Source organism: Nematocida major, assembly GCF_021653875.1.
Source record: "Nematocida major strain JUm2507 chromosome Unknown 2424, whole genome shotgun sequence".
Taxonomy (NCBI): Eukaryota; Fungi; Microsporidia; genus Nematocida; species Nematocida major.
This window is the reverse complement of record NW_025952956.1, coordinates 95,811-123,160: the sequence shown is the minus strand read 5'-3', so window position 1 is coordinate 123,160 and position 27,350 is coordinate 95,811. Positions and strand designations below refer to the sequence as shown.

Here is a 27,350-nt window from a genome sequence, read left to right as displayed (position 1 = left end):
GCGCGTATATGGCCAAGTGCTGATAAGTACGTGGTTTCCAGAATATTTTAGAATGTTTGAAAAAAGCTTCAGAGGAACTTCTTTGTGCGCACTTAAGAAGTATGCAGCGGAAGAGCTGGACCCGGAAGACCATTTTGGATTTATGGAAATATGCCGAGCCTTTGGAATTACAAACAAGGCGCGCTGCTACTCCGACACCGAGCTTATAGAGCTGTTCCAGCGATTCAAAGAGATCTGCCTGCAATTCGGCATTCCTATAGAGCACGATTTTGTCTCTCTGCATGCTGTGAGCATGGCCCATGAGGAAAACTGCATCCAGAGTCTGAGCCAGGACCGAATCGAGGTTGAGGTTTCCAGGCAGCAGAGCAAAGCAGCAGAACTGTACATAAAGAAAATCCAGCTTGGAGAGCTTTTAAAGCAAAAAGAGATGTTGCAAAAAGAGCTTGAGCAAATAGAGCAGATAAGAGAGTATTCAAACGTGTCGAAGGAAGTGGTTCAGCTGGCAAAAAGCCTGAACGTCAAAACGTCCAAGCAGAATGCAGGGTTCACCATTTACTCGCGCGCAGACTGCCACATTGACTTCCACAGCTATTTTATACCTTTTGTAAACCTGTCCATAGAGACAGTCAACTTCATATACGAGCAAATACTGACCATAGGCACCCATCCTGGCGCAAAAGAGTGCATGGTTCTTCTTTTGATGAAGTACTACCAGAAGCGGCTCGAGGCAAAGCAGGCGTACCTCAGGCACAAAACAAATGAGAACGCTCTGAACTACACCATAGCTTTGATTCTGATGGAGAAGCCCGTTGTTGGAATATCGGAACTATGCCGCCTGCTGAAAAGAGACCGAAAGGAGATCATCAAGAGCGTGTTCTTTCTGTGCTCGCAGAAGATTCTTATTTTCAACAGGCTCAGCGACGCTGTTTCTCTCTACACAATGACGCCCGCTAGTTTTTTAGGCCATAAATAAACGCAAAACCCGAATAGCTTGTTTATTTTTCTTGGATGGCTTGCAGGATCTTGTCAGCTGACAAGTCTGTTGTGGCGGATATACTTATTGCATACAGGAAGGGGTACTCTTTTTCAATCTTGTTCAGCCCCATAAACTGGATCAGCTCCTTGATGGTTGAGTATCCCTGCAGCTTCTGCCCGTTCATTTCCTCGGTCTCTATTTTTGATATTGAAATGCCTTTTTCTGCTGCCAGCTTGGAAAATTTGAAGTTTCTTCCCGACGTGCACGTCACTATCAAATCGGCCAGCCCGCACGACTCAAAGAACACTCTTGGAACGGCCTCTGGGGACGACGCCTTTTTGATAAACTGGTCGCAGAACCTGACCATCTCCAGCAGGCCATTTCTGATCACCGCAGCAAGCGTGTTTACTCCGTGCTTGTTTCCTGCAACAATCCCGCATCCGATTGCAACCACGTTCTTCAGAGTCCCACAGACCTCAACGCAACCAGAGTCCAAAACTGGGTTGACTTTAAAGTACGGGGACTCGAAAAGCTCCAAAACAGCGTCTCTGGCCTCTGCGTCCTCGTACCCAAGCGTGCACTCGCTCAAAAGGCAGTTTGCGACATCTCCTGCAATGTTTGCGCCCATAAGCGTGCACACTCTCACGCCCATGCTTTTTTTAATGTTCTCTGAGATCAGCTCCATCTTGTCGCCCTTAAAGAAAAAGCCCTTTGTTAAAATCACAAGAATAGCACTTTTTGAAATCTTGCCTTTCATGCTATTGAGTATTCCGTCCAGGAACTCGTGTGGGACTGTGAGCAAAACTATCTCGGCGCCCTCAACAGCCTGCTCGACACTTGACAGCGCCTGCACGTTTTCAGGCAGGCTTACCCCAGGAAGATACTTTGTGTTCACATGGTCCATGTTTATTATCTCTGTTAGGTTGCGCCCGCCCACTTTCTCTTCGTATATCCAAAGAGTCACCTTTTCCTCTTTGCCTTTTCTGGCATAGTTTTCGCCTACCACTTTTGCTACAGTTGTTCCCCAGCTGCCTCCGCCTATTACAGATACTTTGCGGTACATCCTTTTATTTTTATTTACAAAACTAAATAATAAATGCCAAAAATTATTAGAATACGATGAAGCACCCCGCAATAGCTTCTCATGCTGAAATAGAAAATATTACATTTATCACAGAAAAAAGAAAGTTCCGATACAAAAGCCGCATTGTCACTGCGCTGCAGATAGGCGCGTTTCTTTTGTTTGCCGTTAGCATTGTAAATATCGCATACGATATGCTCATGTCTTCGGAGAAATTCGACCTCAGATATTCGATTATGCGGACATTCCCCCACAAAACATACAGCCGGGTGCAGGGATATCTGTGCAAAATACCGTTTCCATGGCCACTTAATCTGTGTTTTGTTGGAGCGGCGAAGAACCTGCTGGGGATTGACCTGAAAGACGCAAAGAAAAAACGCCTCTCCGACTACAGGTCCATAGGCGAGCTTTTTACAAGAGAGCTGGACAAGGGGGCAAGGCCAATAGGGCCCGGCCTAACTTCCCCTGTTGATGGCACTATTGTTTATGCAGGAAGCGCAGTGGAGGGAGTCTCTTGCCCAATAAAAGGGATAAACTACAACATAGAAGAGCTTCTTCTGGACAAGGGCGTTCTTGGCCGAGTAGGCCCTGAGAACACCCTCCAGCAAATGGTGATATACCTGTCACCAAAAGACTATCATCGTTTCCACAACTACACAGACTTTGTGCTGGAGAAAGTGCTCCATGTTCCTTCCTTTTTATTTTCTGTCGGAAGGCTTCCCATGGAGTTCTTCCCTGGGCTTCTCTCCAAGAACGAGCGAATTGTTTTCGAAGGGAAATGCAGACACGGCGCATGCTATATGGTTGCGGTGGGGAGTGTTGGTGTGGGAAGCATACACGCAGAGGCGGTGAAAATATCCACGAACCAACTTCCTGGCCTATACACAGCGCCTTCCGTGATGTTTTCTGGCAAGGTCCAGTACAAGAAAGGCAGCGAGCTGGGCCATTTCAGCCTAGGCTCGACTGTTGTGCTTGTTTTTGAAGCCCCCAGGGCCTTTGCTTGGGACCGAACGGAGGGGGGAGTTCGGATGGGAGAGACTATTGGGCACTGGAAGAGCCCTTCCTCCACCAAGGGTGCAAAGTAGGCCGCGCACTGCTGGTAGCTTTCACCCGCCCCAACATTAGGTATGTAAAGTCGAGAATAGAGTTCTGCCGTGTATATAGGCGCTCTCTGGCAGCACATGGCTGAGGTGTGCATAGATTGAACAAGCTGCGCGGCTTTCTAAAGCCCGCGATGTACAGTTTCTTTTTTGGAATGCCATAAAACACTGAAATGCAAGCTTGTTTCTGGAAAATATTTATACATGGTTTAGAGAAAGCACACCCAGCCTTTCTGGGGGCGCGCCTTAGGCTGCTATATTACATGAGATAGGCCTTTTGGGGAAAGAGGATAAGCTTGATGCTTATTGAAATTCCTGGGCTGAAAGCAGAAGCTTAAACTGGGTTGCATGCAAAATGCATGCAGTGCAGACAGCCTTGGAGGGTGCGTCGGCAGGACACCGATTCTTTCTTTGGTTGGTTTCGCTGACTTACATAAATAGCACACTTTTGGGCGTTTCTCTTTGTTTTTTCTCCCGAATTGCAATGAAAAAACCTGCTATGTGGAAAATAGTTTGATTTTTGCAGTCGAGGCGGTTGGAGCTGTTTTGCTTGCGCTTTAAGGTCTGCTTCTGACACGATTGGCAATATTTACAAGACGACTCTTATTTACTTCTAGACCACAAAAAAGACCTTGTCTGTGTTTATATTTTTTCTTGTTTTGCCTGCATTATGGAAGACCTTTACATTCCTTTTTTCACTATAGTGACAACCTACCTGTCATACTTTATAGTTATCGTGCTGGGGCACGCCAGGGACTTTATTGGGCAAATGCTCTTTCCAAAGCTCTACAAACACATGTTTGCCAGTGATGGAAGGCCGCCTCTTTTTACAGCCTCGGGCAGCTTCTACACAAGGCGTCTGTATGGCAGGCTCAACGACTGCTGGAACCGCCCCATCACAGGAATACCTGGGAGATCAGTTAATGTGCTTATTAGGGCCCGGGGCAAAGACGGAGACATGACTTTGACGGGAGAGATAAAAAAGTGCCTGAATTTAGGATCCTACAACTATCTGGGGTACGCAGGAATGTATAACAAAGAGGCGCAGAAGACTCTTCGTGAGCATGTTCTGGCCTACTGCGCCCCTGTCAGGTTTTTGCCGCCATGCCCGCTGATAAAGGAGCTGGAAAAAAGCATGGCCGAGTTTCTGTACAAAGAAGACGCTATTGTTTTTCCCATGGGCTTTGCCACCAACGCATGCTCTATTCCGTACTTGGTGGACAAGGGCGACCTGATTATTGCAGACTCTCTGAACCACTCGAGCATTTTCTTTGGCACCCGCATCAGCCCGTGCAAGGTCGAGCGGTTTGCACACAACAACATAGCCATGCTGGAGAAGATTCTTCGAAAAGCCATAATTGAAGGGCAGGACAGAACACACCGGCCGATTGGGCGCATCCTTGTGATTGTCGAGGGAATCTACTCTATGGAGGGGGAGTGTGTCAAGCTAAAGGAGATCCTGGCGCTCAAAAAGAAGTATCCATTCTACCTGTTTATAGACGAAGCACACTCAATAGGCGCAATGGGGAAGAGCGGGCGGGGCGTCTGTGAGTACCTCAATGTTGATTTTGACGAGATCGATCTTCTAATGGGAACCTTCACAAAAAGCTTTGGAGCGTCTGGCGGATACATTGCTGCAAACAAAAAGATCATAAACCTGCTTAGAAAAAGATCCGAGCTGATAAATAGAGGCGAGCAAATGCCTCCTGTGGTGGCCACCCAGATACTTGAGTGCTTGAAGAGAATGAAGACCCCCGAGGGCATTGAGGAGATACAGAAGCTGGCCACAAAGTCCAGATACTTCCGAGACGCCCTCCAGAAAATGGGGTTTATTGTTATTGGCGAGAAAGACTCTCCGGTGGTTCCCCTCATGCTGTACAACCCTGGAAAGATCGCCGAATTCTCAAGAATGTGCCTTAAGGAGAACATTGCTGTTGTTGTAGTGGGCTACCCAGCAACTCCTGTTATAAGCAGCAGAGTGCGCTTTTGCCTGTCTGTGGCCCATAAGAAGGAAGACCTTGACAGGGCGCTTTCTGTGATAAGTAAGATAGGGGACCTTCTAGGCCTAAAAATTGCAAAGAAATAATAAATTCCTAAATATGCACAGCATTTACAAATAAAAGCCCTGCACGAATATAAATTCGCTGCGCCGTCTTGCACTGCAAAGAAAAAATAGGCCTTTGCACACATTTTAAAATAGAAAAAAGCCACGCCCACAGGCAGAGCCAAATTTTTGCTTAGACTTTACAAGTAGGCGCACCTGAGAAGCAGAAAATACAAAGAGACGAAGAAAGACTCAGACAACCGCATGGCATCCCCAAAGCTCGCGCTACCCAAATGGCAGTGCTAGCCTACTCTATTCGGTTTTTTCTGCAGGGCTTGTATAGCTGGAGTAGACGCCAAAATGCCAATCTGGAGTCTTGTATATGCCATGCACGCTTCTTTTCTTATGGAGGCACCAGACACTTTGCATAAACAAAGGGATGGCAGCTCTGCTTGGCCTAAAGAGGCCAAACACTCTGAGCGCGCACGCTAGCACATAACCCCTCTGTAGCTCCTAGAAGCAAAAGTGCCTCATATCTGTCTGAACAGGCTTCTGGCATTCCACAGATGTGTGCTTGAAAAGCCTCTGTGCTATTTAACTTTATGTGGAGCTTTTTGCAGCTACTTCTAAGAATGCACACGCATTTTTTTGAATTTATTGAATACACACTTGTTTTAAGCCAGGCCACTGCCATGCACTTTAGAATACACTCGCGCGTTTTGTTTTTGCACAAACCTGCAAATAGTCTACTGCCCCTATCGTAAATCCGGGATACATTACGATGCGGGCCTGGCATAAGTTCCAGTAAAGACCTATTGGCCTTTGGAGTAGCTTGGCCCGCGACTAACGAACTCCTTTGTTTTCTGCCTTGCACGTGACATGCCATCTGAACAAGAAGTCGCTCTCTTGTTTCTGCTTTTAGCGGATACCAGGGATTCCGAGTTTCTTGCAATCCTTGCCATTTCCTTAGATCAGAGTCTCTGTGTTAGCTCCAATAATTGTATGGCTTTAAAAAGTTCTGCATAATGGCTATGCAAAAAGAGGCCAGCCAGACGGAATTACAGACTGCACTTTTTGTTGAATGCCATGGCCTTTGGCCGCACTCTGGCAGATCTTAGTTGCCTTTCAGCGCACTGCACTGCATGAGAAAAATCTTGCAGCGCAGGCTTGGGCGCACATGAAAGTGCAAAGTCTGTTAAGAGCCGGCGGAATAAAAAAATTTACAGAATATGCTACTGCCAATAGAAGAACGGAAGCATGAAATACAGGAGCTAATTAGGAAGAACCAAGTGCTGGTTCTTTCCAGCGAAACCGGAACCGGAAAAACAACGCAAGTTCCGAAATACGTGTACGAAATGTACAAAGAGCCTGTTATTTGCTCGCAGCCTCGAAGAATTGCCGCTATAAGCATAGCAAAGCGAGTATCGGAGGAAATGAAACAGCCTCTGGGAAAGCTTGTGGGATATAGCGTGCGGTTCGAAGAGTGCTTGTCCGAGCATACAAAAATACGGTATGTCACAGACGGAACTCTGCTGCGAGACTTTATCGACGACCCATGCGTGTCTCAGTACAAAGCAGTTATAATTGACGAGGTGCATGAAAGAACCATTAACATTGACTTGCTTCTTGGGCTGGTCAAAGATGCCATAATGACCAGAAGCGACTTGAAGGTCATCATAATGAGCGCCACCCTCAGCACAGAGAAGTTTTTGGAGTACTTCCCGGGCGCCTCCACCTTGCACATACAAAGCAGGTCGTATCCGATTGACGTTGTATACTCTCCTGCAGAGAAGGACAACTATGTCGACAAGTGCATTGATGTTGTCATAAAAATAGGCGAGACCGAGCCAGAAGGCGACATTTTGGTCTTTTTGACTGGAGAAGACGAGATAGAAAACTGTGTCAAGGAAATCCACTACAGAAACAGCAAGCTAAAAAAGAAGCTGGTGCCGCTTCCGCTCTACTCGTCGCTTCCCATGAGCGCACAGAACGCCATATTCGAGAAAACAGCGGGCAGGAAGGTTATATTTGCCACTAACATAGCAGAAACCTCCATTACAATAGAGAGCGTGGTCTATGTGGTGGACTCTGGGTACTCGAAGCAAAAGATATATGACTCCCAAATGCAGTCGGAAATGCTTCTGCGCCTGCTCATTTCCAAGTCCAGCGCAGACCAGAGGAAGGGGAGAGCTGGCAGGGTGCGCCCGGGCATATGCTACAGGCTGTACGATATCGAGACGTACAACAACATGGAGCTGTTTACAATCCCCGAAATACTTCGGGGCGAGCTTTCTTCTCTGATTTTGAAAATGGCGCGTCTGGAGATAAAAAACCTCGTCACATTCGACTTCATCGAGCCGCCTTTGCCGGACTCTGTCATTATGGCGCTGAACCATCTGTACTTTTTGGGCGGAATCGACTCCAATGGAAACATCACCGAAGAGGGCCGGCTTATGGTCGAGTTTCCGCTGGAGCCCCGCGACGCCAAAACGCTTATTGAGTCGGTTCGATACTGCGTCGAAGAGGAAATCATCACACTCGCGTCCATTTCTGGAAACCTGGTGTTTGATAAGAAAAGGTTCGATCTTTACATGGAAAAAAGCGACCATTTGTCGCTGTACTGGATCATGAAGGACTATGAGAGCTCGCACGAGAAAAGAAGATTCTGCTATGCACACGGGCTGAACGAGAAAAACTTGGAAAACTCTGTGAAGTCCAAGCGGCAAATCCGGAAAATACTTGACAAAATAAAGCCTGGCATTGCCGTCCATCCGAACCTGGATGGGCTGGACACACAAGTGCGCGTGGAAATGGCGATTCTTGGCGGATATCTTCTGCAGACAGCATACTCCTGCAAAGAGCGAGTTGCATTTGTTTCGGGAACAGGCGCCCAGGTTCAGGTGAGAAGGCTGACGCCGCCTGCACGCACGCCCATGCGATCCAGGCACGGGTCTCGCCCATGCGGCGAGCCCAAATGGATTGTTTATAAAGAACTTACAAAAATGGACGGGAAGTACGTAGTAAGAATGGTGAGCGATTTGACGGATGGAATAGCCAATAGAATTTTCAACGAAAAGAAAGAATCTCTTTCGAAAATCCAGTTCTCTCTGGACACAGCTATATCTGCCTCTAAGCGGCGCTAACTTATAATAAAAACAAAACCCGGTGAAAACAGCTTTTTCTTTCTTTTGCGAGCTCTCTCCTTGAAAATAGAGAATCTCCGAATGGGTATGTGCCTATGCCTCTTCCAAAGGGGCGCTTGCTTCCAAAAATTATGCGCCTGCATTGGGTAGAGCATGGCAAAGCGTAAATCCCTGCTTCTCCCAGGGTCTTCGCGTGGCCATATTTGATTTTGTGCGCGCTGAATTCGCACTCCCCTTGGCTTTTAACTATATCCGGTGTTAATGACTTGTCACATTTTATTACTCTATTGCCTGGCCGCCTTGCTTCACACCTCGCCTTCTGCCTGGACAAAGTCCACTATATTGTTGCTGATTATGTACTCGCAGTTGCAGTTTGTGCATACAAGAGCCCCCTCATCCAGCTCTGTCCCGAAAAGAACATTAAACAGCTCGTGCATTCTCTCCTCCCCCAGAACGGCCTCCAATGAGTTGGCCTCCAAAATCTTCTGCATCTCCTCAGGCTGTATGCTTGGAAGAACCCCCACTGTTTCGTCTATTCTGCAGACTCTTCTCAGCTCTTCCAGAATAACCGGGAGTATGAACTGGTTGCTGTTCAAATCCATGGCGCAGATTGTGTCTAGCTGGGCCTCCATAAACTGAAAGTCCTGGCTGGAAGGCTCCCTTGCGCGCACTGTAACTGCACACCCACTGGGCACCAAGTAATTTATCATTCGGCAGGCCTTCTTCTTACACTGCAGCAATAAAAGCGAAAAAATTTTCATGCTGTTACAAGCCCATCCGTATTTAAGAAATGGAAAACTTCGAAAAAAAGCATGTGCATGCGTTCTATGAGGACTCTTCAAAAGAGTTTTCTGCGACCAGATACAAAATGTGGCCTACTGTGGAATATTTCTATGCAAAGTATGTGGGCAGCTCAGACACCATACTGGATGCAGGGTGCGGGAACGGCAGAAACATCCTGTACCCTGAAAGAACGTTTGCACTGGACTACTCAAAGGGGCTTCTGGGGATCGCGCGCGAAAAAAGCAGCGGAATTGCGTACGCAAGGCATGACTTGGGCGATCCTCTTCCGGTGCGCGCCCGCAGTTTTGATGTGTGCATTTCCATAGCTGTGATTCACCACTTGTCAACGGATGAAAGAAGGAGTCAGTCTGTGCGGTACATGGTAGATGCACTGAAAGAGGGCGGGCACTGCCTGATATATGTGTGGAGCGAGTCTCCTGAGAGCAAGCCGTCTAAGTTTGTGAGCATCAAGAACATTGACAGCCCGGAAATAGAGAAAATATGCAATGTGTCGGCAAACGATGTGTTTGTGGGCTGGAAAAAAACAAACAATCTGAACCGATACTACCACCTGTTTAGAGCGGGCGAGCTGGAAGAGATTCTTTCGCACTGTCCTGTGGAGATACTTGAGTCCGGAAAGGACCATGGAAACTACTTTGCAATTTGCAGAAAGCTTTCGGTTTTAAAATAAAGTATACTTTTTCTAACCTGTAAGTTTTTATTCTGTGGCCATGGAAGTGTTTTAATTTTTGCATGCTTGTTGTTTAACAGCACAAACAAGCAAAAACACGCGCTGTCATTGCAAATTAACCAGACAAAACGCGTCAAACACTCTCGAAGATACATGACGTGGGCAGGGCGCGCATTGAAAGTAGAAGTATGCTGCAAGAAGCGCGCCCAAGCCAAAATATAGACGCCCATGCATGCCTGGCAAAGCACTAGCTTCAAAGAGGAGCAATTCTATGAGTAGTGAGTGGCTGCCAGCAGAAGATGCATGTGGGCATGGACATCTCGAATTTTAAGAAGCATATTAAAATGCTCTGTAAAAACACCGTGGGCGAGGCTGGATTCTAATTTATTCAGCAAGCATTGATTTTTTAATGAAGACATGTAGCCAATTGCGAAGCACGAGAAGAGTGCCAGATGAGCACGGGGCAGAAAATGCCTCGGAAGCAAGCATTCTGGGCGATGTGCTGTCTGAAGACCTTTCCTCCGGATACGTCACTAAGGCTGCAAAGCCATATTGGAGGGGGAAAGTGCACAGAATTGCCTTCTATTTGACAATATTCATGTACATTCTGCTTATGATCACGCTTCGCACCAACAAGGTATACTTATCGCTGTACTTTGCGTCCCAGCTGGTTCTGTATGGGGTGAGCAGCACATACCACATGTCAAACTGGAAAAGCAGGCGCGCAGAGAGGCTTTTCCGGAAGCTGGACCATTCTTCTATTTTTCTGTTAATATCGGGAACGCAGACATGTGTTGTTGTGGCAATTAGCGAGCTGTACAAAAATAGCTCGCAAAATATTTTGAAATGGCTGCCAATAACATATGTCCTGGCTTTGGTGGGCATTGGGAAGGTGTTTCTTCTGCAAACAATTCCTAGGTACATCAACGTGATGTACTACATTCTGCACGGCACTTCTGTGGCTGTGATTGTGCCTGCTAGCTACATCTTGAAAGAGAAGCTGATAGGCCTTCTGTGCGTAATGGGGGGAGCACTGTACATAGTGGGCGGCGTTATATACGGAGCAAAAAAGCCTGATCCATGGCCAATGCAGTTTGGATACCACGAGGTTTTTCATGTTCTGACGGTTTTGGGGAACCTTTTCTTCATGATGACCATTATATGGGCAGACTATAGAAACATGGATATCTGATTGCATGGGATCTTTTATCTTTTATTCAAATGTGTGTTTTTATACTTTTCTAAATCAAGCAGTAAATACTTTGTGCTGTCCTCGGTTTCTTTTTCTCGTATCAGATTTTTTGTGAGCGGGTGCTTAAGAACATCTTCTATGGTTACTGTTTTTTGTGCAAAAAGAGAGACTTTTTTCTCTATAAACTCCTGCTCAAACGACCGCTTCCCTAGGGTTATTGCCAAGGAAAATATGGCGTGGGCAGCCTTCACCACCTCCTTTTCTTTCTCCTCCTCCATTCGAATAAAGCTCTCCCGCCTTTCCTGCTCTCTCTGCCTGATTCGCTCTAGAATAGAAAGGGCCCTTTTGTTGGGCAGAGGCGGGGAGTTTGAAGAGGGAAGGTCTGGCGCGCCGTGCAGCCCCTCTGCTCTGCCGTCCAAGCCAGCAAGAACTTCTGGCTTTTTCTCCGGCATGCTTGCTATTTCGATTTCCTGCATGGGAACGGGCGGAGAAAGCGCGCACGCCTCGTGCAGCACCGGCATATCTGCGTCCGGAAGCATTGAGGCCTTAAACTTTGCATCCTCCATAATAAGCTGGTCTATTTCCTTGGCCAGGTTTGTGGTTATGCTGGCCGGATGCATGCTAGAGTATTTTGCTCTTATCCAGGTTATGGCTTTTCTTTCGCAGACCATCAGCCTGTTCTCCATTTCCACCTTAGAGACAATTAGGTTTGTCACGCCCTTGAACTGCGATGGCGTGTACACATATATCTCGCCAAATATGTGCAGGATCTGGCGATAATGCATCTCGGTTATCTTGCAGTTTGTAAGGTGCGACACAGTCCTGCACACAGACTGGAGGGTGTTTGTAAGCCTCTTTGTGGAGTTGAAGGAAATGACAGAATCTGTCAGCGTAATAACCCGAATAAGAAAGGAAACAAACTTCGGAAGCCTCGCATCATTTTGCCCAGACGTAAGATGCCTCCATTTTAAGTATCCAGGAATCTCTCCGCACTTTTCTGAGCTGGGAGAGAGTTTTTTGTCTGGAATATGTACCATAGTCTTCGCTGAAAATTTTTCATGCATGAACACATTTCAGAATTTGAAAGTCTCCAGCTAAAGGAAAGCCTCCTTAAAGGGGTTTTTGCGTACGGATTTTCCACCCCCTCCCAAATACAGAAAGATGCAATCCCTTCAATTGCAAGCGGAGAGTCTGTGGTTGTTCAATCTAAAAATGGAACGGGGAAAACGGCCACCTTTTTGCTGGGTGTGCTTCAAAGAATGGACCCCGCCAAGAAGGGAGTGCAGGCCATCATTGTGTCGCCAACCAGAGACTTGGCGATACAGACTTTTAACGTGTTTAGCGGCCTGTCCAAATTTATGTCTATGCGCGGGCACTGCGCAATAGGGCAGGACAAAAAGATAAACGCCGATGTTTCGGCGCTGCAGAATTGCACTGTCCTGTTTGGCACCCCTGGAAGGCTCCTCCACTTGACCAAAGAGTCCTTCAAATCATTCTCAAACTTGCAGGTGGTGGTGCTGGACGAGGCTGACCGAACGCTAGAAAGCGGGTTTGGCCTGCCTGTCAAAAATCTGTTTGAAACGATAAAGCCGCTCAACCCGCAGTTTGTCTTTGTAAGCGCCACGCTTCCCAGCGAAGTGACAGAAATGCTTACTCTTTTTTTGGACGAGCCCAAAATGTTTCTTGTCCCTCAGGAGAAGCTAGCTCTTTCCCAAATATCGCAGTTCTATGTTAAAGTGCCAGCAAAAGAGAAATTTGAGACGGTCTGCAACATTCTCAGCGTGGTAACCATATCCCAGGCTGTTATATTTGCAAACCGGAAGGAGACTGTTTCGGAGATATGCAAGAAGATGCAGCTGCATGAGTTTCCGGCTGTGGCTGTGCACGGCTCGCTGGAGCAGGCAGAGAGAAACAAAAGAATGGGCGACTTTCTAAGCGGAAAGTTCAGAATACTTGTGTCCACAGATGTGACCTCTCGAGGAATTGATGCCGCGCATGTGAACCTGGTCATCAACTACGACGTTCCGCACACAGCCGAAGAATATCTGCATCGAATAGGAAGAGGCGGCCGGTTTGGAAAGACCTCGATAGCAGTAACACTGACCGAGCCAGAGGAGTACAACAGTGCACAAAACGCCTTTGGCGCGTATGGAAAAACCATGCAAAAGTTTGAAATGGACAAGCATAGTGTATATCATCAGCACTCTAATGAATAGAAAGGGCGCACTTTCCCAGCCATGGCTCTACTATATACTCAGTAAGAAAAGAAGTCTGCGCCACATTTATATTATTGGCACGCCTGCATGCACGCCTTAATGCAGAGCGTGCAAAAGAATTCAACCTCGGGACTTTCTGAAGTTCTCACTTGAAAAACAGAAGCCAGCATGCCAGATTTGCTCTAGAGAGGTATGTGCACACTGGCAAAACACTTGGCATATAAGCACGACGACTTGTCTCATAAATGCGCCTGTTTGACTACACTGTGCTTGGATTTACATCAGAATGCGTGAGGTTATGCGCCAAATCGGCTTGTTTTTGATGTAGATATGGGGTGGTGTGGCAGCGCATCTTAGCACAATGCTTCGCGTTTCCGATTTATTTTGTGCGAAAAGACGCGGTCTGACCTTTGGCCTGTTTTCATATGCGAGACAAGGCCTGGAATAAAATAAAAGTCTGCTGGCGATGACTTGAAAAGCTTTCACCAAAAGCTTGAAACTTGCTATCCTATGAAAAAGCCTTGGAGACATATTTTTCTGCTCAACTGCACGTACGTGTGCAGTGGCTATATCCAATGCTTTTCAAATTTTGGCACTATATAGGCTTTACAGCCTTCATCGCGCGCTCTGTGTATGCACATGGCATATTTATGTTCAAAGAGAAATTTGGGGCTTACGCCAGCCTTCGGGCGCCGGGAACATGCGAGATAGAAAAATCTAATAGGATGCAGCGGCATCAGTGTGTGTAAATCGCCGAGTTTTGGGTTGCAATTTGCTTGTTTACATTCAGTTCTGGTTGCTTGTAAAACACCCAAGCCATATAAACAAAAGGGAATTAGTGAGAAAAAGAAACAAAGTAGCAAATCAGAATATCATCTTATTTGAAACAAGGTTACAATGCATATATAAAAGTCCAGGCACACACAAAAGTATGCCTAAAGACGGTTTGAGAGTGCCAGCTGAAGAACTACTGAACAACTTTGTGTTCAAGAGCACGGTGAGGGTGTCTGTGCTGAACCAGGAGATAAAAAAACACAGAAGCATGCAGGGCCCCAAAGAAACAGAATATGCAGATCTGTGCACTGCAGTTCTGAAGCATGCGGATGACACCCGAAATATTTTGTGCTACATCGACAACCTAAATATTGAAGAGACAGAGAAAGAGGCCCTGCGTCAGTATGCTGGGATGGCCAGCTTAGAAAGCGTTATATACAACATGGGGCATGCACTGATAGAAATGAAGGGGCTTCAGGTGGTATCAAACATAAACACGTGCTTTGTAAGAAGAACCAGGAAGTTTTGGATAGATCTGGACAACGTTGAGACCATATACAGCTTAATTATTCCATATCTGCCGGTGTATATATTTGGAGACGACGGATCTGGAAAAATATCATCGTACATCTCCAGCGTGTACTTTGATACCGAGAACTTCGGCCTGTACAATAAAAGAATCCGAAGAGACCAGGGGGCAAAGTCGCTTAGAATAAGAAGCTATGGAGAGTCGTCCATAATATCATATGTCGAGCTGAAAACCCACGAAGACGGGTGGACCGGCGAAAGAAGCACAAAAAAGAGATTCCTGATAAACACAAAGCTAATTAACAGCCTGGCACAGGGCACAGATATCTGGAGCAGCATTGAGTCCATCAACGTAGGGGTTGAAGGCGCTTTTGCGCTGTACACAGAAGTCCTTGCCCTCATCAGAGAAATGTCGTTGAACCCTGTTGTAAAAACAGTGTACAGCCGAACAGCCTTCCAATTCCCGGGGGACTCCTCAATTAGAATATCTTTGGACACAAACCTGGCCATGTGGACCGAAAAGTCCGGGAAGCTCTTCCCATACGCCATACTCGAGGTAAAGCTTGAGGAGGGCAAAGAGCCGGACTGGATCCTAGAGCTAATGAACAGCCCTCTTGTGGTGCCAGTTGACAAGTTTTCCAAGTATCTGCACGGGTGCTCTGTTCATTACGATAACGTGCCGTGCATACCATACTGGTACAACCAGATAACCGTTCCTATCAAAAGACAAACTGAAATTTCACATAGAGAAGTAACTGCAGAAAGACTCGCTAGGCTAGGCACAGAAATATCCGAAATAATGAAAAAATTCACAACCCTGGAGTCAAACGAATACGCTCTCCCCATGCAGGCAGACAGCAGCAGCTCAGATTACTATGAAAGAAGCGCAGGCGTGCCCTTTGGCAGCACGGTTGCCATAGACCCAGTCCACGGAAGTGTGGAAGAAAGAAGATCGGCACCCCAAACAAAATCTCCACAGCAAGCACAAATACAGAACTCAAACATAAACAGACCACAAACAATGGCAGAGGAAAATACAAGAGGAAACTTTTTCCAACCAACGGCATTACGGGCAACAGAGGGCCCAGCAGTTCCCAGTTCGGCATCGGACAAGCCCATTGCAGTTCCTGTGCGCGTTGAGCCCAAGGTGTTCTTTGCAAACGAAAGAACATTCCTTTCCTGGCTGCATTTTGCTATTTTTATCGGTGGCATAGGGGCAGCCCTAATGGGCCTGGGCGACATTCAGGCAGCTCTTTCTGGAGTCTGTTTTGTGATAGTCTCGATTATATTTTCGATTTATGCCTTGTACTTGTACGTGTGGAGAGCCAGGAAAATAAAGGAAAAAGACCCCGGCCCGTACGACGACCACAACGGCCCTATAGTCCTGGTTGCAGTCTTCCTGTCTGCAATGGTTACTTCTGTTTTCTTCAAATTTCCAGTAAAGTAAGCTAAGCGCGTAGAAATAAATTTTTCATTTTTCACCCCCTAGTATAAATGACCAAAAAGAGAAGAAACAATGGAAGAGCCAAAATGAACAGAGGACACACAAGAAACATCCGGTGTGAAAACTGTTTTAGGTGCTGCCCCAAGGATAAGGCCATAAAAAGATTCCACATAAGAAATGTAATAGACAATGCGTCATTTGACGACATTAAACAGGCATCCGTGTATGAAGAGTTTGAAGTGCCAAAGTTCTACTACAAGCTAGAGTACTGCATATCCTGCGCGGTTCACCAGAGAATTGTCAGAGCACGGTCTGTTGAGGGAAGAAAGGAGCGAATAAACCCATTCATGAGAAAGAGAATGGCGCTCCTAAGTGCCTCTGCATAAATAAAGAACTGTTCTTTTATTTCCGCCCGGCCATTTATCTAGCCATCTAGACGCCCCGAGCACCTGCGCGATCTTTTTTGGTTCAGGCTTCCTGCGGGCATATGTACAAAAATCCGCTGTGCACCTGCAGGCTCTTCAGGCCGAAGTTTTAGCTTCCGATTCTGTTTCTAAGAACAGTCAGCGATTTCCTCCATTGCAAAATTGTGTGCGAGTCCACGGAGGCCTCCAGGCACTCAATCATCCGCTCGGCTGTTTTCATGTTTACGTCGGGCGCATCAATCGGGTCCTTCAGGGAAAAGGAGAGCATCAGATACTCTTTGTAATACTCCTGATACCTTGGGTCATTCTGCTGGAAGAACAGGTCGCCCAGCAGGCAAAGCGCCTTTGTGCTGCCTTGCTCAATGCATCTTTTGTAGCACCGCGCAGCCTCGTCCCATCGGGTTAGCTTGTCAAAGCACAGGCCCAGGCCTTCATAGACTGCGGGCGTATCTGGGGACAGTTCTGCACACTTTCTGTAGAAGTGCAGGGCATACTCGTGCATCTCTATGGAAAAGTATATCTGCGCCATGCTCATCCACACTCGGTGGTCGTTGTAGTTTTTCTTTATCGCCAAATTGCACGCCTTTATCGCCGAGCATGTATCTTTCAAGTGGAAGTATTCCTGGGCCACGAATATGTATGCAATGTCAAACTCTCCAAGGCAGTCATCGTGTATAATCTTTTGGAACTCTTCTATGCTTCCAACGTGGTCCGCCTTCAGAGCCAGCATGTTTCCTGCCACATAGTTGTATATAGGCAGGTTTCCAAACTGCTCAAACACCTTGAAGAGAAGGCTGCCCAGCCGCTCCGAGTCCTTCAGCGAGTACAGGATGTTTGAAAACTGGTCAAACCCGCTCCAGTCCTGCGACTTCTCCACCACGCCCTCCAAAACCTCGATGGCTCGGGTGTTTTTCTTGTAGTGCCCTAGGACAGAGGCCATCAGCGACTGTTCGTACAAGGAAAGGTCTGCCCCCTCGCTCTCATAGCTCTCCATAAAGGCTTTTAGCTCCTTGTGCAAAATGCACTTTCGGCTGCCGATGTACAGCCCGAACACTCTCCGCATAACAGGATCGGAAATTGCGTCCAACACCTCGGCGCAGTCTGAAACCGTTATAAGATCGGCAATCAGCCGGTACCCGTCCCAGAAGTACGGAAGCGCGCCAATAAGCATAAAAAGCCCCTTTTTCAGGTTTCCGATCGAAATGCACTCTCGCTTGGCGACCAGCAGCAGATACAGCAAAAAAGGGTCTTCAAGCGCAAACGACCCCGTTGCCATGAAAGAGTCCTTGCCCGACTGCATCTTCCCCAGTATTTTGTTTATGCTTTCGTCCTCATACTTCACTGCCCCCATCACAATACCGGGCTCCTTCACACCTTTTATTGTGGACAAAATGTATATGGCGTAGTTCCTAAGAAAAATCCGCTCTTTGCTGCAGCAGATGCAGAAGTTGTACGACATTTTGGCCTGGTTGCTGTCGCACTTCAGGATACAGTAGACTTGATAGTACTCCCGCATTGAAAAGAGATTCATAGCTCTGCCCATATAATTTGAGGGCGCTGAATGGGGAAACTCTTCTGCAATGTTTATCTTAAACAGAAACTCCAATGGGTCGTACAAGCACCTCAAGTGCAACTCTTTCATAAATGCCCGCATTCCCTCTTTTACTTCCGTCATATTTCCAGCCCCAATAATATTTTTATAATTATATTCTGGCAAAACATAAAAGAGTCTTTCAAATGCGAATAAAAGCAGTGTCTTGCATGTAAATCCAGCGTGTATTTTTATAAAAATGTTTGCATAGAGGCAGATGCTATGCAATGCATGCTAGCCAACTGCCTGCTGCAGGCGCTTGTCCATCTCTATATCGGCTTGGCTTTGTTTTGTTTAAAGATCAGGATGTCTGCTGTCAATTGCATGCTTAGCACCCGGTTCATTTGGCGTGGGATTTGGGGCGGAAAAGCATGCCCAAGCCCCGTCGATCTAACAGCCGGAGCAGGCACAGCCGCACTTTCTGCAGAGACCTTTCCAGGGCGCTTCTCGTCAGAGGCCCTGCTAAATCGCAAAAGATCGCATCATCACAAACAGTTTTCCAACGCATAGCCTTATCTATACCAGATACATCTTTATTCTTCTTCTGCAGGAACACTTAGCGTGTTATACTCCTTGCATACCTCCTTGTACAGAAGTGTGTTTATTATTTTTAATTTCTCCACAATGTCTGTAAGCTTCAAATACTCCTCATTCTTCTGTTTTATCTGGTCCTCTAGGAGTTTTACTCTTTCCTGTACGGTTAATACGTCTTTTTTCTGGTCCATCTTAAGTCTATCTTTCTCTCCTACTGTTGGGTCGTTCTTTCCGTGATCTTGCATAGACATTGTTATGTTTTGGGCTTGGCTTAAAAATTTACTTTCTTTCTTTTATTTTTAGAACCCTCCCAAACCCAACTGTTCTTGTTTCGTCTCTCAGCGTAAATATTCCGGTTCTTCTTTCAGGAGAGTAAACCTCCAAGGGGATCGGGCTGCTTGTAAACACTTCACACGTCAGCTTCTCTCCGGTTTTTGCAAATTTAACCTTAAGTATCTTGTCGCCCTCCTTTCTGTATAGCTCTCCTACTGTCACAGGAATTTCTCTGGCCCCCATGTGCATCACCGCCATGTATCCCTTTGTGATAAGAGACTTTGCGTCTAGAATGCTCAGAGCAGCCATGAAATAGTTGGAGTCCTTTGTCTCCGTGTAAGAGGCAGCTGTTATCACGTCTCCAGGGTATATTTCCTCGTTTTCTTTCAGCTTGATTTTGGCAGTCTCCCCAGAGCACGCCTGCTCGACCTCCTCCTCCTCTTTTGTGATGGAGATGATAGAAATCTTCCTGGACCCCGGGAAGAGCTTTACCTGCGACTTATCAAGTATGCCCCGCTCTACGCGCACTGTGATAAAGTATCCGCCCATTTCCTTTGAGGAGTCCGTGACAGACGCATACATCAGCGCCGCGTTGTCTCTGGGGATGGTCACGTCGTCTAAATACCCAAAGAAAGACGGCCCTTTGTACCAGGGAGCCACCTCAGAAAGCGTGTTTTCCTTTATGTTGTGCCCAAGGTACCCACTTATAGGCATGTATACGACTTCTGTTTTCCCAAACAGCGCATGCAGCAGCTTCTTCGTGGACTTTACAATGTGGTTGTACCGGTCTTCCGACCAGCCCACAGTGACATCGTCCATTTTGTTGACAAGCACGCACATTTTGGAGATGCCCGAAGCCTTTGCTAAGTAGATGTGCTCCCGTGTTTGCCCCCCCTTTTCAAATCCTGCCTCAAATTCGTTTTGTCGTGCCGATATGACCAGAACAGCCAAGTCTGCCTGGTTGACCCCAAGAATCATGTTTGGAACGTACATTTTGTGGCCAGGCGCGTCAAGTATCTGGACAACTGCCTTTTCGGTTTCAAAGTATGCCTGCCCTAGCTCGGTCGTTTTTCCTTTGTCTCGCTCCTCCGGGTTGCTGTCCAGCGCCCAGGACAAGTACCAGCTCTCTCGGTTCTTCTCCTTTGACTCTTTCTCGTACTTGTCCAGGGTCCTTTTGTCTATTTTCCCTGCCAAATACAGAATCTGCCCTCCTGTCGTGGACTTCCCTGCATCAACGTGTCCGATGAACACAATGCTCATTTGTTTTTTCTTTATTGATATATTCTTAATGGACTCGGCCATGCTTTCTTCCATGCTATAAAATATTGTAAAATATTTATTCGGGTTATTTATTTTCAGCCCTCTCCGCGCCTGCTCGCACGCAGGCTCTGTGCATGCAAGCTCAAATGCCAGCCCAGCAGGAGAGATGCAACAATCAAGATAAGATTATGTGAAGCTTTCTTTATTCTATTTAATTGGATTCAGCGATGACACGCGCTCTCCGTTTCTTCTATTTATAAGGATATCTCTGTATACTCTATGGTCTATGTTGGTGCTGTTCAGAACAAATTCTGAAATAGAAACACTTTTTTGCTCTATTTCAACTGCAGGCTGCGCATCGCAATCCACGCGTGTTCGTCTTGTCTTTACTCTTTTCCGCTTTTTTTCTACCTGCTCACTTCTAAACTGCTCGTTCTTTACTTCCTCCACGGCCATGCACTGCGCAAATTTTTATTCGTTTCTCTTTTGCATCATATATAGGCGCTGGGTGCAGGCCTGTGGGCGGGTGTTTCTGAGCAGTTTTGGGCGACAGTATAGGAGTACAAACGGGCCCAGAGCATCTTGACAGTGCACGCCAATATATTATACCGCAAGTATTTCTATAAGCATATGCATGCTTCTGTATAATCTAGCAGACACATTTATCCTTTTGCCAGCTGCATGACCTTCCTTTTGAGGCAGTATGCAGCCAGCACAATAAGAACCATATATGTGGCTATGAGCACGCACATGGACGTGTATATAGACACGAATCCGTCAACCAGAGCCTGAAGGCGCGGCGAAATGTTGGATGCCCCGCTGTAGTGCAGCTTTATCATAATGTTGTATGCGTGTCTGGGCGGGGAGATAAACTGCAGGAGTGCAAGCCCTGGTATGATTGAGTCTGGGTCTACGTCTGTTCCTGTCAGCATATTTATAAGATAGGCAAACGCAGGGAAAACAGCAAGCGCAATCTCTGAGGTGTCCACTAAGGACGCTACAAGGACCCCCAGCGAGTGTGCGGTTGCACCCAGCAAAAGACATCCGAGTATATGGTATGCAGACCCGATTCCAGACAGGTAGAATACAATGGGCGTGCCCACGAACGGGTGCATGCACGTTATGAGGAAGTCTACCACGACTTTCGACACGAAGTACGGCAGGAACGTGTAGTAGTTCGAGCTGTACTCCTTTATGAATATTTTCCGGTCTGAAAACAGGATGGAGATGGCGCCGTACGAGAAGGACCCAAAAGTTGCCATTGTTATGGTCCTGTAGCACCCTATCACATTTGTCTCTATCTGGTGCGGCTGCTTTGCAGGGATGTTGTACAAAAACATTCCGGTTATCAGAGAGACGAAAAGGGCGTGCCCACACTTTGCCAGCAAATACTTTTTGTTCCTAAAGCTGCACAGAACAGTCCGTGAAATGAGAATTTTGCTTTCGTATAGGAGGGAGGAAAGCGTTTGCGGCCTCTTGTTCGCATCAACAGGGTCCATGTCGAGGCTTTCCGGGGCCTGCGCCTTGTAGTTTTCCTCTGGGAACCTTCCAAGTATCCGGAACAAATGGTCGGCCGGGTTTGTGTACTTCGGACAGGGCATTCCAGACGCTTCCAGGGACTCAACGCACTCCTGCGGGGACCCAGAGTATACAATGTATCCGTTTTTCATAAGCACGATATTATCAAACATGTGGAATATTTCGGAGGATGGCTGGTGAATAGTCATTACAACGAGCATTCCTTGGCGTGCAAGATTTTTAAGATGAATAATCAGCGACTCTGATGTGTACGCATCCAATCCACTGGTTGGCTCATCCAAAAAAAGTATTTCTGGGCAAGAAACTAGCTCCTGCGCCACAGACAGCCTTTTCCGCTCACCGCCCGATAGACCTGCCATTCCCTCCAACGGGTCGCCAATCAGCGTGTCTTTTGCATCTATCATGTCTACATCCTCCAGGAGCTTGTCTGCCAGCCCGTCTGGGTTGCTTTCCTCCGGGGATTTCATCTGAATTGTGTAGGAAAGCATTTCCTTTGCGGACAGAACCGGATACAAATGGTCCTCCTGGTGGACATACGCAACTCTTTTTCGCAGCTCTTTCTGCTTGATCTCCTGCCCGTTCAGAAGTATGGTTCCAGCTGTTTTTTGCTTTCTCCCTGATATAATCTTCAGATACGTGGTTTTTCCTGCGCCGGACGGGCCCAGTATAGCTGTCATCTGCCCGCTCTTGAAAGACTGCGTTACGTTTTTTATAATGTCCTTGTATGATATGTTCTTGAATGTAAAGTTTACTGCAGGATTTTTTAAGTCGGTAACGTTTGACCCATCCCCTTTCATTCGATATATTGCTAGATCTGGCTCGTTTCTGATGCCGCCTTCTGCAATACCTGCTGCTATTTTTGTTGTGGCGCACATTTCTGGATTTTCATTTATTTCTCCCTGTTGTATTATAGTGTGGGCTTCTTTTCGCAGCTTGGTGTTTATGTGCAGCATAATAAAATTTTAATAAAAAAATTCTTTATATGGCTTTCAGTTAAATTAAATGGTTTATTTGTTTTCATGGATAGCTTTCCAAATGAGCATGCAGGTGCGCTGCACAGCATGCAGGAGAAAAGTCCCGAAACTGCGAGGGCCCGGGAGTATCTCTACAACGGAGAAACTGTTTGGGTAGAAGGTTTGTTTGACGGAATAAAGGTGTCTACGTACAGCATCGGCCTGCACGAGAAAAGCCCAGAAAAGGGCAAAGAGTGCTGTTCAGCCAGCACAAGCGCTGGAGAGTGCACAGACAGCGTTGGCCCGAGCTCTTCCGAATGCACAGAGCCTGGGCTTTTATCGTGCGAGTATATTGGCGGAAGCAGGGCTTATTACATCTCTTCGGCCTCCCAGGCAGTGCGCTTTGACTACCTGGAATTTCTGCGAAAGCCTGAGTGCCCTGAAAAATACTGCATCTCCAACGTAATCAACAGCACTGAAGAAGTAGTTCTTAAAAGCGAGACCTTTAGCGTGGTGCCGCCCTTCCAGATAGTTGAAAGAATCCAAGGAAACTACATATATGCAACTCTGGTGCCCGACAGATTTCTCTCCCCGGAGGCGCGCTCTACGTCTGTTGTCTCAGTAAACGGAGTGCGGATGAAATACGATGGCAGCTCATACAAGGCAAAACTCCTGCAAATCCGCGACTGGAGCACTCCCCTGCACATCTCTGTGGACTTTGGGCAGATCCAGTATTCCCGCCCTTCCTCCATACATCTCCCCAGCGAGTTCATGTACTCTATTGGCATTAAACAGATTGGCAACCAGCATTTTGCAAAACTGGTTCTTTCCAGGACAACAGCGTCCTCGTATGAAATTTTGATTCTGAACCCGCTCATCAGCCAAGACCCGAGTGTGCGGTCGCCTGTGCTGCACAATGCTGGCTCTAACACTTCTGTGGTTAAGATTTCTCCCGAGGTCTCGGTTGATATTTCTGCTTTGGATCTGATGGTGGGCGCAGCATCCTCTGACATCACAATAGAGTCTCCGGACGCAGTCACAGAAATACTTTTCAAGCTGGAGAAAAGACCCCCTGCGCGGCAGCAATACCTGCTTGCCATGCAAGTAAACAGCTACCCCATTGAATTCTGCGTAAAAATGTAATATGCCAGATACACCCTTAATAGCCGAATCTAAATAAATGCGCTGTACAGTGTGTGGGTTATGCACTTTTTGTTTTTTCGTGCTTTTGCTTCCTTTTGTGCCTTCAGCCAATGCCTGTCTAAAACTTTCTGGGAAGTCCGTCTGGCTTTCCGTGTGTTTGCGCTGTGTTTATTTTTGGGGCGCACATTATGGTGCACAACAACAATTTTCTTTTCCTTTTATTTGTGCATCACAGAATAGCCTGAATCCATGCGCCCAGAGCGAGTGATTACAACCAGTGGGAAGAAAAAGCCTAACTTGCACGGCCTGTCAATGGCGGCATGCATTTTAATAAACAGCTCCATGGATTTTCCCATAGAACAAAAGCGCTTGCATGGCAACATTTGCACATACACGGGCCAAGCTCTCCAGGAGGTGTACTTTCTGTGCTTCTGCTTGGAGTTGGTGCGAGTTTATGCGCTTTGAGCGTTCAAGCACCAGCACACTTTCCCCTGATGAAAGTGCATGGGAGAAGCCTGCATGGGACATAGCGCAGAGAAGGGCAGAATAGCGTTTTTTATGCTGAAAGCATAGTTGTTCGTGATTAGTTGTTGTTTTGGCAGGGGATGGCATTCTTTATATAGTTATGAAAAATTAAACGCGTTTAGGCAGGTCAGAAATGAATAAAGGCCAATGTTTCGCACCGTACTCTTGAGATTCCAGGGAAAGCTGGGCCGTATATACCCGAATTGGCTTTTTCTGGAGACTTTTATTCTGCAGAGACTCTTTTATATTACTGGTAGGCTGGCTTCTGAGACGATTGGCGTGAAATCCAGACTATTGGTCTGGTCGCTCATAAAAAAATCAGCCGTTTGATTCGGTGATTTCTCCCGTATACACATATAAAGGCAAGAGCTACAGCAAACGAGGCATGAAAAAGTGTTTGATGATTGCAGGAGTGCTCTTCTATGGGCGCCTGGCACTATCTACAGAGGCAGTAGTCCCTTCAACAGGCGTTGTTACTGATTCCACGCCAAAGGAAATGAGCGGGGAAGCCTCGCAGGAGGGCCGATATGCGCGCATAGAGAAACAGGCAACTGAAATAGAAGAAAAAATAGTATTTGTCATAAAAAATGGAAACTGCCCAGACGAGGAAGAGGCCAATGCCATAAAAGAGCAAATTCAGAATTTTATTTCCAATGTAAGAAACACTGATACATTGTTCAAACAAAACGCAGCTGATACATTATCGCTGAAAAAAGACCAGACGTCAAAGTGGACCATTATTTCCAAGGGTCTGCAGGGTGGGTTTATAGATAGATTCTTTAGAGGAGGCCATAAATTTAGCTCTAGCAACTTGTCGCCGCAGGAGAAGAAGGAGTCAGAGGGGTACATGAACTTTCTGAGCATTCTTAACCGCATTGCTGGCCTCACAGAAAGCACGACAACTGTCTTTCAAAAGGCAGGCAAATCCTATAAAGAGGAAATGCCCATAGACGCTGGCATGCTTTCCTCAACTATTCAAAACCTTCTTAGAAGAGAGTATATTCTTGGCATTTTGGAGCGTATTGGGGCAGGAAAAAGCCAGCCTGACAGTTTTAAGAATGTTCTGAGCGAGCCCAAAAGTGCATACTCTGAGATTATTCTGGAGACTTTCAACCTCCAGAAGATGCTAAACAAGAAGCTCACGCCGGCAGAGTCTGTCTTGCAGGCAGATGCTATCTTTGAGACTCTCCTGGATACTTTTCTTGTCCATGAGTACCGTATCATACAGGAAGTCCACAAGAAAGACTCCTCTCTAGCAAAGATGGAGTATCTAAGTCCCATTTGGGAAGTGCTGATCCAGGAGATAAATGCGCTGGAAGATCACGCTATTATCCATAAGGATGGCAGAGAGAAGGTTGTATCCCGAATTATGAACTGTCTTGACGCTCTAAGCAGGCACATGCTAAAGATTCATCCTGTTCTCAGCGGAATAATTGATCCAACCAAGAAGGGAGAAGGCATTTTCACACTTTCCCTGCTTGAAGACCAAACTTTGGGGAATCTAGAGATGAATAGCCCAGACTTGGATGAAGTCGCGATAGGAAAGTGGCTGGGCATTCGAGGGGATGCCTCGTATATGGAGGGAATAGCATCTTCTGTGTCAAAAAAAACTGGTTCCGCACTCGAAACAATAACTTCCCGTCTCCCGAGACTATTCTGGGATAACTCTGCGGCCTGGGAAAAGTCTCTTCTCGAGGGAATTCCTGCAGGTCTCGCGGATAAAAAGAGAGAAGATCTGAAGAGTTTGGAGATGGTTCTGAAAAACTCAGTGAAGATTCTTCAGGCAGTTTCCAACTATTTGGTGCAAGAGTACACTGTCGTATCCCAAACTCCAGTGCTAGCCCCATATGGTGATGAGCCGAATTCTTCTTTGGATAAAGCCAAGGAAGCAATAGAAATACTCCAGAAGTTTCCCACTTTCGCGTGCTACTTGGAGAAGGCGAATTTTCTAAGAAGAGAGAATACGCCTGGAAGGAGATTCTGTCCCGAATTCATGGCATTGGCAGTCAATGAAGTACAGCAGTTTCAGATGTTTGTGAATAGAAATAGTGAAGAAACAAACAATCCAACGTATATTTCCTTTTTAACGGAAAAAAAAACATCAGCAGCTGTTCTGGGTCTTCTCCACACGACGGCTTTACATATATGCATATATGCCTTCAGGTTGCCGAGACTTCTTCCTAAGACGGGAAAAGAGGAAGCACTTTTCTCTCTGAAGAATGAACTGAACCAGATAGAGGAAACAGTTCAGAGCCTGTCTCCCCGGGCTAGCGTGAATGCATCTTTTTTGGCCAACGATATGATTTCAAGCCTGAATAGAGCCCAAGTAAACCTAGACAAGATTTCCTTTATAGATGGAAATGATATGTTCCTTCAAACTCTATCGATGATGGAAAGTTTTCACCTTCACATTGACCTCCTTAAAATGTACTCCTCAAATCCTGGCCTTTTTAGTCCATATGCAGAGGTGAAGTTTAGGGAAAGATTATCTTGCATAAGAAATGCCTGGGAGGAAATAAGAAGCATGGAAAATGGTTTTGATGCGCAGGAGAGAGAAATACTGCAGAGAGCGAACACGTTTTTGTCCAGACCAGCTCCTAGCGCGCCTTCTATGGATCTATTATATGACTCTAATGAAAGAGAACAATATACGGAATCTGAAATTGCAGGAAACAATCGTCTGTATCCAGCACTGCATGAAAAAAACAACGAGAATAGGCATGTACCTCTCTACAATCAAAATCAAATCGAGGACCAAAGAAACGAGCAATTCGAAAAGCACGATGAAAAGCACGGCGAAATGCAAAGAAACGAGGAAACTAAAATAATTACACCTGGTTACTCTGGCTCTGACTCTAGCTATAGCTCTGAGTCTAGCTCTGACTCTTCGTCAAGTGAGAAGACGTCAAATCACAAGGTTATTTTCATCTTCTGTGCGATTGCTGCTGCAGTTGGAGGGGGTCTAGCCTTTTTCCTGTGGAAAAGGACGAGAAAGACTCGAGGAACTTTTTTCAAATAAACCTTATCGTTTTGTTTGTGCTTAGACAGAAAGGTGCCCTTTCCGCATTTTCTGTTGGTATTTTCTATCTTTTCTCTTTGAAGCTGCTTTTTATCTGGATAGAAAAGCCAAAGAGT

At 46.4% G+C, this 27,350-nt stretch overlaps 19 protein-coding genes across 19 annotated transcripts; 11 read left to right on the top strand and 8 right to left on the bottom strand.

Moving 5' to 3' along the window:
• Positions 1–52: 52 nt before the first annotated feature.
• Positions 53–973, top strand: NEMAJ01_0095 (uncharacterized protein; the record flags this gene model as incomplete). The annotated part of the gene is made up of 1 exon (XM_047913933.1): positions 53–973. One exon carries the CDS (start codon positions 53–55, stop codon positions 971–973), a length of 921 nt encoding a protein of 306 aa, XP_047769890.1.
• A 22-nt stretch (positions 974–995) lies between these two features.
• Positions 996–2,039, bottom strand: NEMAJ01_0094 (glycerol-3-phosphate dehydrogenase (NAD+); the record flags this gene model as incomplete). Its single annotated transcript, XM_047913932.1, has 1 exon — positions 996–2,039. The coding sequence occupies one exon, from the start codon at positions 2,037–2,039 to the stop codon at positions 996–998; it is 1,044 nt and encodes a 347-aa protein (XP_047769889.1).
• A 56-nt stretch (positions 2,040–2,095) lies between these two features.
• NEMAJ01_0093 (phosphatidylserine decarboxylase) lies at positions 2,096–3,142 on the top strand (the record flags this gene model as incomplete). Its single annotated transcript, XM_047913931.1, has 1 exon — positions 2,096–3,142. The coding sequence occupies one exon, from the start codon at positions 2,096–2,098 to the stop codon at positions 3,140–3,142; it is 1,047 nt and encodes a 348-aa protein (XP_047769888.1).
• A 685-nt stretch (positions 3,143–3,827) lies between these two features.
• On the top strand, positions 3,828–5,243 carry NEMAJ01_0092 (serine palmitoyltransferase; the record flags this gene model as incomplete). Its single annotated transcript, XM_047913930.1, has 1 exon — positions 3,828–5,243. The coding sequence occupies one exon, from the start codon at positions 3,828–3,830 to the stop codon at positions 5,241–5,243; it is 1,416 nt and encodes a 471-aa protein (XP_047769887.1).
• Positions 5,244–6,430: 1,187 nt separating this feature from the next.
• Positions 6,431–8,344, top strand: NEMAJ01_0091 (pre-mRNA-splicing factor ATP-dependent RNA helicase DHX15/PRP43; the record flags this gene model as incomplete). Its single annotated transcript, XM_047913929.1, has 1 exon — positions 6,431–8,344. One exon carries the CDS (start codon positions 6,431–6,433, stop codon positions 8,342–8,344), a length of 1,914 nt encoding a protein of 637 aa, XP_047769886.1.
• A 305-nt stretch (positions 8,345–8,649) lies between these two features.
• On the bottom strand, positions 8,650–9,105 carry NEMAJ01_0090 (multifunctional methyltransferase subunit TRM112; the record flags this gene model as incomplete). Its single annotated transcript, XM_047913928.1, has 1 exon — positions 8,650–9,105. The coding sequence occupies one exon, from the start codon at positions 9,103–9,105 to the stop codon at positions 8,650–8,652; it is 456 nt and encodes a 151-aa protein (XP_047769885.1).
• A 29-nt stretch (positions 9,106–9,134) lies between these two features.
• On the top strand, positions 9,135–9,818 carry NEMAJ01_0089 (tRNA (uracil-5-)-methyltransferase TRM9; the record flags this gene model as incomplete). The annotated part of the gene is made up of 1 exon (XM_047913927.1): positions 9,135–9,818. The coding sequence occupies one exon, from the start codon at positions 9,135–9,137 to the stop codon at positions 9,816–9,818; it is 684 nt and encodes a 227-aa protein (XP_047769884.1).
• A 409-nt stretch (positions 9,819–10,227) lies between these two features.
• Positions 10,228–11,010, top strand: NEMAJ01_0088 (hemolysin III; the record flags this gene model as incomplete). Its single annotated transcript, XM_047913926.1, has 1 exon — positions 10,228–11,010. The coding sequence occupies one exon, from the start codon at positions 10,228–10,230 to the stop codon at positions 11,008–11,010; it is 783 nt and encodes a 260-aa protein (XP_047769883.1).
• Positions 11,011–11,024: 14 nt separating this feature from the next.
• NEMAJ01_0087 (uncharacterized protein) lies at positions 11,025–12,047 on the bottom strand (the record flags this gene model as incomplete). The annotated part of the gene is made up of 1 exon (XM_047913925.1): positions 11,025–12,047. The coding sequence occupies one exon, from the start codon at positions 12,045–12,047 to the stop codon at positions 11,025–11,027; it is 1,023 nt and encodes a 340-aa protein (XP_047769882.1).
• Positions 12,048–12,068: 21 nt separating this feature from the next.
• Positions 12,069–13,226, top strand: NEMAJ01_0086 (ATP-dependent RNA helicase; the record flags this gene model as incomplete). Its single annotated transcript, XM_047913924.1, has 1 exon — positions 12,069–13,226. One exon carries the CDS (start codon positions 12,069–12,071, stop codon positions 13,224–13,226), a length of 1,158 nt encoding a protein of 385 aa, XP_047769881.1.
• Positions 13,227–14,157: 931 nt separating this feature from the next.
• NEMAJ01_0085 (uncharacterized protein) lies at positions 14,158–15,975 on the top strand (the record flags this gene model as incomplete). Its single annotated transcript, XM_047913923.1, has 1 exon — positions 14,158–15,975. The coding sequence occupies one exon, from the start codon at positions 14,158–14,160 to the stop codon at positions 15,973–15,975; it is 1,818 nt and encodes a 605-aa protein (XP_047769880.1).
• A 47-nt stretch (positions 15,976–16,022) lies between these two features.
• NEMAJ01_0084 (small subunit ribosomal protein S26e) lies at positions 16,023–16,358 on the top strand (the record flags this gene model as incomplete). Its single annotated transcript, XM_047913922.1, has 1 exon — positions 16,023–16,358. The coding sequence occupies one exon, from the start codon at positions 16,023–16,025 to the stop codon at positions 16,356–16,358; it is 336 nt and encodes a 111-aa protein (XP_047769879.1).
• A 148-nt stretch (positions 16,359–16,506) lies between these two features.
• Positions 16,507–18,072, bottom strand: NEMAJ01_0083 (anaphase-promoting complex subunit 8; the record flags this gene model as incomplete). Its single annotated transcript, XM_047913921.1, has 1 exon — positions 16,507–18,072. One exon carries the CDS (start codon positions 18,070–18,072, stop codon positions 16,507–16,509), a length of 1,566 nt encoding a protein of 521 aa, XP_047769878.1.
• A 449-nt stretch (positions 18,073–18,521) lies between these two features.
• On the bottom strand, positions 18,522–18,773 carry NEMAJ01_0006 (uncharacterized protein; the record flags this gene model as incomplete). The annotated part of the gene is made up of 1 exon (XM_047913844.1): positions 18,522–18,773. One exon carries the CDS (start codon positions 18,771–18,773, stop codon positions 18,522–18,524), a length of 252 nt encoding a protein of 83 aa, XP_047769801.1.
• A 28-nt stretch (positions 18,774–18,801) lies between these two features.
• On the bottom strand, positions 18,802–20,109 carry NEMAJ01_0082 (peptide chain release factor subunit 3; the record flags this gene model as incomplete). The annotated part of the gene is made up of 1 exon (XM_047913920.1): positions 18,802–20,109. The coding sequence occupies one exon, from the start codon at positions 20,107–20,109 to the stop codon at positions 18,802–18,804; it is 1,308 nt and encodes a 435-aa protein (XP_047769877.1).
• Positions 20,110–20,262: 153 nt separating this feature from the next.
• On the bottom strand, positions 20,263–20,511 carry NEMAJ01_0005 (uncharacterized protein; the record flags this gene model as incomplete). Its single annotated transcript, XM_047913843.1, has 1 exon — positions 20,263–20,511. The coding sequence occupies one exon, from the start codon at positions 20,509–20,511 to the stop codon at positions 20,263–20,265; it is 249 nt and encodes an 82-aa protein (XP_047769800.1).
• Positions 20,512–20,717: 206 nt separating this feature from the next.
• NEMAJ01_0081 (ATP-binding cassette, subfamily G (WHITE), member 2) lies at positions 20,718–22,547 on the bottom strand (the record flags this gene model as incomplete). The annotated part of the gene is made up of 1 exon (XM_047913919.1): positions 20,718–22,547. The coding sequence occupies one exon, from the start codon at positions 22,545–22,547 to the stop codon at positions 20,718–20,720; it is 1,830 nt and encodes a 609-aa protein (XP_047769876.1).
• A 66-nt stretch (positions 22,548–22,613) lies between these two features.
• NEMAJ01_0080 (uncharacterized protein) lies at positions 22,614–23,690 on the top strand (the record flags this gene model as incomplete). The annotated part of the gene is made up of 1 exon (XM_047913918.1): positions 22,614–23,690. The coding sequence occupies one exon, from the start codon at positions 22,614–22,616 to the stop codon at positions 23,688–23,690; it is 1,077 nt and encodes a 358-aa protein (XP_047769875.1).
• A 910-nt stretch (positions 23,691–24,600) lies between these two features.
• NEMAJ01_0079 (uncharacterized protein) lies at positions 24,601–27,234 on the top strand (the record flags this gene model as incomplete). The annotated part of the gene is made up of 1 exon (XM_047913917.1): positions 24,601–27,234. The coding sequence occupies one exon, from the start codon at positions 24,601–24,603 to the stop codon at positions 27,232–27,234; it is 2,634 nt and encodes an 877-aa protein (XP_047769874.1).
• Between the last annotated feature and the right edge of the window lie 116 nt (positions 27,235–27,350).